The sequence below is a fragment of the Nannochloropsis gaditana genome (assembly GCF_000240725.1).
Source record: "Nannochloropsis gaditana CCMP526 unplaced genomic scaffold scaffold854, whole genome shotgun sequence".
NCBI lineage: Eukaryota > Eustigmatophyceae > Eustigmatales > Monodopsidaceae > Microchloropsis > Microchloropsis gaditana.
In genome coordinates this window covers 1,395-11,346 of record NW_005803099.1, presented here as the reverse complement: position 1 = coordinate 11,346, position 9,952 = coordinate 1,395, and the positions used below count along the sequence as shown (strand labels likewise).

The 9,952-nt window shown below is 49.9% G+C and overlaps 3 protein-coding genes across 3 annotated transcripts; all 3 read right to left on the bottom strand.

Annotated features, from left to right (window-relative positions):
- Positions 1-1,500: 1,500 nt before the first annotated feature.
- NGA_0494101 (wd sam and u-box domain-containing protein 1) lies at positions 1,501-3,410 on the bottom strand. Its single transcript, XM_005853515.1, has 2 exons — positions 3,170-3,410; positions 1,501-2,838 (listed from the first exon to the last, which is right to left on the bottom strand). The coding sequence occupies exons 1-2, from the start codon at positions 3,347-3,349 to the stop codon at positions 2,068-2,070; spliced, it is 951 nt and encodes a 316-aa protein (XP_005853577.1). The 5' UTR covers positions 3,350-3,410; the 3' UTR covers positions 1,501-2,067.
- A 1,030-nt stretch (positions 3,411-4,440) lies between these two features.
- Positions 4,441-6,752, bottom strand: PGM (phosphoglucomutase). The gene is made up of 2 exons (XM_005853516.1): positions 5,131-6,752; positions 4,441-4,958 (listed from the first exon to the last, which is right to left on the bottom strand). The coding sequence occupies exons 1-2, from the start codon at positions 6,726-6,728 to the stop codon at positions 4,556-4,558; spliced, it is 2,001 nt and encodes a 666-aa protein (XP_005853578.1). The 5' UTR covers positions 6,729-6,752; the 3' UTR covers positions 4,441-4,555.
- Positions 6,753-7,147: 395 nt separating this feature from the next.
- NGA_0494301 (aintegumenta-like protein) lies at positions 7,148-7,928 on the bottom strand (the record flags this gene model as incomplete). The annotated part of the gene is made up of 2 exons (XM_005853517.1): positions 7,705-7,928; positions 7,148-7,544 (listed from the first exon to the last, which is right to left on the bottom strand). Exons 1-2 carry the CDS (start codon positions 7,869-7,871, stop codon positions 7,148-7,150), a joined length of 564 nt encoding a protein of 187 aa, XP_005853579.1. The 5' UTR covers positions 7,872-7,928.
- Between the last annotated feature and the right edge of the window lie 2,024 nt (positions 7,929-9,952).

The window sequence follows — 9,952 nt, the reverse complement described above, 5'->3', positions numbered from 1 at the left end:
ATGCGGCTAAGAGCACACGATGGAAGTGTCTTAGCGATGACTTATTATGTGCCAGGCGGCTGTCGACGTGTGGTCTCCTGCTAGAAGCACATAGCGTGTGGCACGTAGCACGGTTGTCCTCACCTTCGTACCATTCATACCCAGGCCGGTATCCGCATGTGGGTGATAGAACGTCCAGAGCAAGCCAAGAAGGGTGCGCATGCTCTCAAGAAGCACGCTAACTTCCACAGCGACCATTTTCTCGCCCCCATGTACGCTGGGGATGCAAGATGCGGAGGTGCTGAGCTGTTGATGACTCGAGGAAGCGGCAACAGACGCGGATATGGCACTAAGGAGAGCCTTGACTCCTCGCATCATATCACGAAGCTCTGTCATGTTCCGCTCGAGTGCACTGTGCGGTGGCCTTTCGATGTGCTGGAGGTGGACATTTGAGGTGTTTGATTCATCAGGATGGACTAGATAGAGGGCATTAAGCTCCGCTTTGCTCAATGTCAGGAAGAGAGTGGAATGGGCGGGGCCATCTATGCTGTTCTCAGCATCTTGCGAGAGAGAATTCGAGGACCCTTTCCGCATGTCCTCCATCTCAACAAGTCGATTGAAGTTATTTGTGTGTTCCTCTGGGCTAATCATCGCTGAGTGTGTTGCAGCGAACGACGGAGGGAGATAATGCTGAGAGAGGGGCTTAGGGGCGCTCGAGGAGGATGGCAACGTCTTATCGTGGGGAAGTGCACGATCACTTTCTCGTCTGTCGCGAGAAATGCTGATTTTGTTTGTCATTTATTCATCTGAAAATAATTTTTGAGCCGCCTGTGGTCGGAATGTGGGTTCATATGGTCACAATTTATAGAACACGGGCAGGTACATATTTGTCGTATGGGCCTCGAGCCTTCCCTTTCAGTGCGGTGGCCACTTATTCCACCGGGCTGCCAATGACATCCAGATATAGCATGTGTTGCTTTCACATTTGGTTCGAGTGGAAGACGCGCTGATATATTGCACCGTATGTTCTATAGCAAACATTGTTATTATGCCTGTGGACAAGCTGCCGGGTATCCAAACGGAAAACCAAAATTCAGCGATAGCTCCAACAACTAAGTCAACGTTGGCTTCATGTTTCGACCCGTTAGTCACTTAGACAACACAAAAAATAGATGGAATGTCTTAAAAGGTATTCCATATTCGATTTGTATGAGTTGCAACCTCTGGAAGGCATGCTTCATTACTTGCCAGGAACAGTCAACATTGCGATGGGCGACGTCAGAGCGCAAGTCACTTTAATTCGGGAGCGCTGGCGCCCAGACAGATTTACTTCACATTGTCTCTTCTCAGTGTTGATACCTCTCCTGACTCGCGCCCATTTGCATATGCTATTCACGTAGGTAAAGTCTCATTTTACTCTTTGTTGGAGGGAGAAGGACGACAGGTGTTTGGAAGTAATTATAAGGAACGTAGTCATGTCGCATACGTGCGAGCACATTTGGGATTTTTAAGAAGTTTCCATGATGAAAAGTGTACAAAAGAATTTTTTTCGCTTTGTGATGCCGCCATTTATTCGCGATATCTTCTCGTGTTTCAAGTCTTAAAGACTGTGCATCTCATTGGTATATCGCCTTGTCAATCTATCACGTCATCTTTTCATTCTTTCTAAAATCTCTCCGCTCTTTGAAAGGAAATCTTTTAAAAGCGTCCTGCCCTTTGAAAGGGGCTATACATTCATCTATAAAATATCTTGCATATATGGACTTGCCTTGTCAAGACAGATCTCCCGACGCTTGCAGAAAGTCGACACCCTTTGTGAGCCTTTTCGCTGTCTTCAAACCATGTACACCACAATCATTGCTGTAAAGCAAGAGCCATTAGGAAAGATCGTTATGATGTATGTCTATAAGATGACTATTCGTTGCTGTCGTAGGTTGTCCAATTCACTCATGGTCTGTGCAAAATAGGAAGCAGACCTTTCTCACTGTTTTGGTGGCAATCTCCTCTCTTCATATTCCATGTTTTCATTCCTTGTGCCATATCCGACGTCCAACCTCCCATCAATTTGAGCTTAAGCTCCCTCGCGTCTTAATCTACTCGCGGCCTTTTCGTCCGCACTTTTTCTACGTAGTCCCCAATGAGACTCCGGAGTGTAAATGATGGAATATAAAAAGGTGCCATCGGTGCATTAGTCATGGGTGAATGAAGTGGGGAATGCTCTCGACGTTTCTGCAGAATCCATTCATCCAAGGCCTCCTGTTGATAGGCAAAGCCGTCGCCGGCAACCACCGCGCGTGTCATCAGCTCTAGTGAAATGGGACAAACGAAGGCATGTGGCGCCTTGTCGGCCAGATCATCCTCAACGTTTAGCTGGACATCATCCTCCATGGATGTGATACAGGCGTTGAATGGTGGATGCGCAAGCTGGCCGTCCTCGTTACCCAGGCCGTGACGAAAGCGAAACTTGAGCACTTTTTCCTTTCTGTCTCTTGCTTCCTTCCTCTCCTCTCCAGGATGATAGGTGTATTTCTTCTCTTCCTGTCTCTGAGGGGAGGTCGGTGGAGCAGGGACAGTTCCCATTTCAACCGGAGGGTCCTCGGACGGGGGCGCTGCGGCGACGAGGGAGCTCTTATTCTCTAAGGTATGATTGTTGTCCCCAGGTTCAACAACGAGAAGCTCGTGAATATCAGCCCGGGCCTCGGTCCAAGCTTTGCGCACGATATGAATACCCAGTGCAGCGATGAGTGAATGATGGACTTGATCTTGGGAAAGATCTTTGTGGTTCTTGAAGTAGCGGAAGACAGCTTGGATTCGTGGCTTTCGGGCGGGGTCCAGGCGAAGGAGTGCACGATATAAAGACTAATTGAGAAACGAGTTGGGCAAGGGATGGATGAGGAAAAAAATCTCGCATGGTATTTCGTAAGGGTTTTCTGGTAGGGGGGGGGTAAACTCGAAGCAAGCTTCAACAGACCTAAACATAAGAGATAAATACATGAGTTGTGCACATGACAATAAGCTCACTGTCATACTACTCCATATCACGAGAAACATTAAAATGTTGTCTTTCCCACGCGCACATATGTATGCCTTGACTACTTCGCAAACCTCTCCGTGATCAATCCCCGACACCACCAACAGGCGGAACATACACAAGGGATCGCCCGCCTCTTCTGGGCCCCCTCAACCTTACCTCGGCGAACGACTTGCGGCGGCAACGTAGCGACTGAGGTGGATAATGTGTGATTGTAGGGCCAGATATGGTATTGATGGAATCTATAGGTCGTATGCCCGCCTCCCGACTTATGTCGCCATCATGGGCCGCGAGCTCGGCCTCCGCAGCCCACGCGCTGCTTGAGGAGATGTTTGACATTGCAGGAAGGACACGCACCAACGGGTGGAACTATGATTTCAGTAGACCTGTCAATTTCTATGATGGAATGATGGAGCGTCGGAAGCGAAATTGTAGGGTTTTAGCGGGACTTTTATTATGTGAACGAGTCAGTGGGTGAGTAATGAGCATACGGCCGCAAGCAAAGCTTCGCTTCTTCACGGAACAGGGTGCCACCGATTCCAGAGATCTTTCCAATTGATGGAGTTTTTATTCCCTGTGTCAATGCTTTCTCTTTCGATCGCACATTTACACGTTGGAATGCGCGAGATTTTGAAGTCAGAAGACCCCTTATGGACTCGGCGGCTATTTTCCTTTGGCCGCACAACGTTTGTTAAGATAGCTTGCTGCTTGAAGGGAATTAATACAGGGCGGGGAAATATTCGTATTCCAGAAAACAAGCGTCCACAATTCCAGCCAATAAAGCATGGCACCCTGTAGTAAACGTCAAACAGGTACATGACACACTATGGTCGCCGGGTGCATCTTCACCTTGTCTTTGCAGGCACGCGGGATGGACATATACCGAGCTTCTCCTTGAAGCATGGTGGCCACTCTCCATTTTTTTTTGCGGTCGGGTAAAACGAGCGTGAGCAGATGCCCCAATTATTCAAGTCGTTGCCGGAAACGAAAGCGGAGATGTAACGATCGTGGATTGGCCGTTTCTATGTGAGTGGCATGTGTGTGTGTTTCTGTGTCCACGCTTTGTCACTATGGGGATAGTATTAAAGCCATGTGTATCGTCGGAAAGAACATATGGGGGCTCCTTCTAGCTACGTACACATGTCTACAGCATGGGACAGCCGGAGGAAACGAGAAATGACAAACCCTTATATATTTGTATTGGACTATTTAAATAGGACTGATGGGGCATTATCGATGAAAGCTTCTATGTTATTTGTGGTTTGTCGCCCTAAATGACATGTTCCATGGCGAGGGAGGAACGAGATGCGGCTAAGAGCACACGATGGAAGTGTCTTAGCGATGACTTGAACAATAATGGTTTCGATTAAGAAAATAATATTACTGAGACGCAAAAAGATGTACGCAAGGGCATTTTCGTGCTAGAAAGGTTGTCTGTGTAGGATTTTTTTTCTTACTTTCTTTTCCATTTGCGGCGTTGGCACAAACAGCCTTGCAGCAGCCATGCATCCTGTTCTACATCCGTTCAATGACTTGGCACCATCTTCAAGTAATCACGGTTGGCGCCCTCCGCCCTGTGTAATGCTCCAGCTTTGCTAGTTTGATCGCAAAGTCCGCTAGTGGCTTCAAAGCCTCTGAACTTGTCATCCCTTGTTTGCTCACATCCGCTTCGTACCTTTCTAGGTACATCCGAATGGTTGCTCCCGACGACCCGGTGCCTGAAAGACGGAAGACTGCCCGGCTCCCATCTTCGAACAGTAAGCGGACACCTTGCTTGACAGCCTGACGACCGTCCACAGGATCACTGTAGGAGAAATCGTCCACCTCTGCCAGGACAAAGCCGTCGAGGACCGGCCCCGGCTTGAAATCAGGCTCCCGTAGATGGGCCATCATGGCGTTTGCCGCGTCCGAGTCGACCGTTTCGTAGTCGTACCGGCAGTAATAGTTCCTATGCATCAAAGGTATATTATCGAAATGAAGGTCGATACAAGCACTCGTGCCCAAGGGGACATAAGAGTGATCTCAGAAAAATATTTGAAATCAAGGAAGCTACATACAACGCATCGTGTGGGACCCGAACCACCCCGCTCGGTCCTTATCCCTCATTCCTTTGACCCTACCTGCCATAGATTGCCCAATGCTCCTGAACGATCGCGCTGATCGGCTTCAACGGCGCCTCCGGGTTAGGATTGTGGGAAGCCAAGATAGACAACCATGCCAGCACAGCCCACATCCCGTCCTTTTCACGCACATGGTTGCTGCCCGTCCCGAAGCTCTCCTCCCCGCACAAGATGGGGACGTAATCTTGGGCACTGCCCAAGGCCCGCGCGTCCATTAAATTTCCAAAGTACTTCCACCCCGTCGGCGTTTCGACGCAGGTCAAGCCCTTCGCCCGCGCCACTTGGTCCACTGCCTGACTGGTAGGCATGGACCGCGCCACAGTCCTCAAACCGCCTTGCTCCCGGAAGAAAGGGATCGCATCCGCGTTCGCAGCGATCAGGGCTAGGGAGTCGGAAGGGGTGACGAAGAAACGCTTTCCAAGGATCATGTTCCTGTCCGCGTCCCCGTCGGCAGCGGCCCCTAGGTCTGGCACGTCCTTGTCCTCCACCATCGATGGATCGGGGGCACCACTGGGCAACAAGCCCATCACTTTTACCAGGTCTGAGGCATAGGCCAAGTTCGGATCGGGGTGCAAGCCTCCGAAATCCTCTTTGCTTGACGCATGCAGGAAAGTCGAGGGAGGGCATCCCAGCTCCTTGCCCAACACGACCTGGGCGTACGGAGCCGCAACGCCGTGCATTGCGTCGAAGACAAGCTTGAAGCCACCCGGGCGAGCAATGAATTTTCTAAGTGCCTCAAAATCAAACGCGTCCTTTAACACGCCTAGATAATCCTGGACCGGATCGATCACCTCCACCACCATCTCTCCGACTCGCGTCACACCCAAGACATCCAAATCTACTTTGGGGGCATTGGCCAGGATCTTAATTTCCTCGATGCTCAACGTAGCGGCATAGACTGCATCCGTAAATGACTCCAAGGCCGGCTCCCCGTTTTGCATGTTGTACTTGATCCCGAAGTCCTCCTCCGGGCCACCGGGATTATGGCTGGCTGTCAAGATAATGCCCCCCATGGCAGTGCCGCCTTCTCGCTCACGAATGACAGCAGAGACAGCAGGCGTAGACATGATTCCTCCTTTACCGATCCATAGACGTCCTACGCCATTTGCGGCCGCAATTTCAATGATGATTTGGATCGCCTCCCGATTGTAATGGCGTCCATCTCCAGACACCACCATCGTTGCCCCTTCCTTTTCGTGCGGTGGCAGCGAGTCGAAAAGCGCTTGAACAAAATTATGGAGGTACAGTCCATCTCGAACGACTTTTACTTTCTTGCGAAGACCGGAGGTGCCTGGCTTCATTCCTTCCACTGGCGTTGTTCTCAACGTCTTAAACATGCTTTGTCCAGGGGGAGCAGGCGGCGAGGGCGACGAAGATGAAGCAACAGGAAAAGCTCCCCCACGAACTGTATGGAACCAGTGCCATTGATTTATTTCTGGGTTGACTGTCGATATAATGCTGGCTCTTGTGTTTACGCAGTGACCCCAAGGACGCTTTGGAGAACCTCCCAAGCGGCCAGAGGCAATTGTAAACGCAATGCCGTTCCACCGGCAAAGCATCACGGTCGCCAACAACCCCTTTAAAAGGATTCCCATCATCGTCGAAGGAAAGCTGTGCAGTTTGATGCGATGAGTGAGGAATGCGCATGGAGGCATACGTGCAGTGATTATGCCTTCAAGTTGCCCTTGGGCTGATCGCCGGGTTGGCTCGCGTGACGACGCATGGGCCGAGGCAGGAAGCAACTCGAGTCACCGCAAACTACTCTTTTCGTTCCAAATAATGCAAATTATTTGGTACTGTCTTTTCTCAGTGTATAGGAATGCGGAGCACGATTCCGAAAACTACAATGGGGCTAACTTGAGCCCGGGTACTTCATTCAAAAAGTTCTTGAAACGCAAGTCCCTCTACATGATCAGTGAATTCGTGCCTGCCAAGAAACTATTTCGAATGATTTGCAAATCATGATTCACAGATACTTGAATGTGTTCCATTACACTCTTATCACAATCATTCGTTGTCAACTGTTCTCGTCTTCTTTGTCCGAGTTCTCACGCACAGTATATTTGACCTTGGCAGCTGCCGAGTTGTTGAGCTTCATTCGAACCTGCGTTCGATTTCCTTGTAAATCAAAATTGCAACGCGCGTATGTCCCATGATATTTGCGCGCCGCCATGTCGTACTGCAAGGCAGCGGCTTTGACGTCTGAGAAATATCCTAGGTTGAACGTACGTCCTGCCACGCGAATCTGCGCGTACCATTTATTGGTCTCCTTGGACCACGAGACACCTCTAAAATCCATGTTTTGACTGTCTTTGTCTACGCCGGCGCTGGCATCTATCCGGGTCGATCGATTTTTGGGGTCCAAGAAGTTTCCGTTCATGTCGAAATTGACAAAGGCGCCGTCACCGTGGTACCTAGGAAGATGTGTATATGGAAACGGGAATGGACAAGAACATAGGAAAGTAGTATTTTAGCCAGTTGTATAAAAGAAATAGAATCAATGCAGCGGATTCAGGCGAGAAACTAACGAAGATAAAGCCTTCCCACATTCACGCACACCCGCGTTTGACGAACCTGCGCGCGTACATATCATACACGAGGGCAGCCTCCTCTTCCTGATCTTCCTTGAATGTTTGAGACAAAACGCGCGTCCCATCATGGTATAGACGTGCGGTCCATTTCTTGTGGTGACAATCCCAGGAGACCCCCAAGAAACGAGACTGTTTAGGAGACTTGGACATGCCCCCCTTCTCCCTCGGCTGTGTCTTCTTCTTAATAACTGCAATCGCTTGATCTCTGGAGGAGAATAGACCAATGAGATGTGGCCGCCCACGCAGTTTGATCACCGCCTTGTAGAGACGGAGCCCTTCGACGTACGTGACAGCCCATGTCGCCGTGGAAGTAAAAGTGTTGTCGCTGCAAGATGAACTGCTTCCTGTTGACACCTTTGTGACAAATGCATGCTTCGGATCTAAGAACACGCCGGAGGGATGATGAAAATTGGTCAGAATCGTCTCTCCGAAGTGCTGTCGTAAGACCCGGTCGATTGCATGCGCCGCCTCTTCTTCATCAGAGAATGCCCTGTGCAACAGTCGCTGCTTTTTGTGCCGCACCTCAGCGATCCAACGGTTGTTTTTTCCATTCCAGTTTACACCCATATACTGTGAAGAAAAGACAGGCGAGAGGACCTGCGTAGGCCTGCCCTCTTCCACTTGTCGCTGCGATGAAAAAGCTGTTGTCATAAAGAAAAGTACAGGACAAGGAGGGAAGCAAAGCGGTGCGCGTGTCACCTTTCGAGTGATCGTCGTTCGCAGCAACATTCCTCCGGCCCCTCCTGTATCATCATTCGTTCCGAAAATGCGGGCGGCAGGAAGCAGTGAGCACCAAAGGGATGTTCCTGGACTTACACAAGCCTCAGGTGGAAGCAGGTGGAAGCATGACGTCATCGATGTTCGCCGTTCGTTTGCTTGCTGCGAATGCTAAACCTCCTCATTAGCCTTGCTTCCGGTCCAATTGTGATACATTTATTTCAGTAAAAACGTGGCCCTGCATACCTTGTGTCTGAGAAAAAGAGCAATGATCATGTCAAATATTTTTGTCGCGACAACTTTGATAAGTGCTCACTGCAGATCTCCTTTACTTGTTGCGGTGTATGAACCTTCCTCACCCCCGAAGGCTATCCACTTAAAAAGTCACATCATGTCTTGGCAATCAGCCACTAGTTCTAATATTGGGCTTCTATCTACAACCCTCAATGTCCGTACTGTAGCTTCTTACTGGTAAGTATCCTCCTTATTATCATGAAAGAAGAAGCGTAAGGTTGTAAGCATGCGACATGGGCCATACAATTACTCTCCCGTACAACAATGAATCAGGACGGAATCAGACAAAGAGCTCTTTCTAGCGGAAGTTAAAAAAATTGGCCTGGACAATCTTGAGCTACTGGCGGAGGGCATCGGAAGTAAGACGGAGCAAGAGCTTGAGTTTTTTGTATCACTTTTGCAAGAGCAAATCGGCAAGCAATACCTTCAGGCATTCATAACTGCCCATATCAAATTACCGGAAGAAAAACAACGTACACAATTGGCCAAACTTTTGGAAAGGGTGATGGGTGGTACCTTTCAAGGTGACACCCAACGTATTCTGACCAATGTAATCAATATGGATCCAAAAGCTCTCTTTGCCGGGACGAGAGGCGGTAGAGCGCGGGAAAGGGGAGGTACAGCACGCAGCCGACAGATGGGTATTCCGACTGCGACAACAATGGTAACATCGACGACTGGAAAGAAAAGTCACAAAAAGCAAGTGCGCGAAGTCCCGAAACAGAAGGCGCCAGAGACCCCCACGACTGAGGAGAAAGGCCGGGCGCCGAGCAAGCGTCGCCGATCTCAAACGTGGACGGTCGTCGAGGATCCCAGGGAAGTACAGCACAAAAAGGAAGAAATAAAGCAGACGACGGGGGAGTCCCTCACGGTCAAACGTGTTGCGACTCCCTCGGCTCTTCCTCCTATCCCCTCTGACAAGCCGAGCGAGTGTACGAGTCAAAACGAGGAAAGGCAGGCGCAAACTTTCGAAAAAGATGAGCACATCATGCCTCCATTTGTTGCCACCTCAGTTATTTGCGACCAAGCCACGCTCGCCACCAAGAACGAGGAAGGGCGCCAAGGAGCGGAGGGAGAGACTGAGGGAGAGGTCGAGGAAGCGGGCGTCTATCAGGAGAGTGCCGACGATTGGGAGCCTGTAGGAGGCCTTTGAAAGGACAACAGCGACCAAAAATGCATGCAATGCTGCCCCCGCTGTAAGGAAAACAAGTAAAACACGT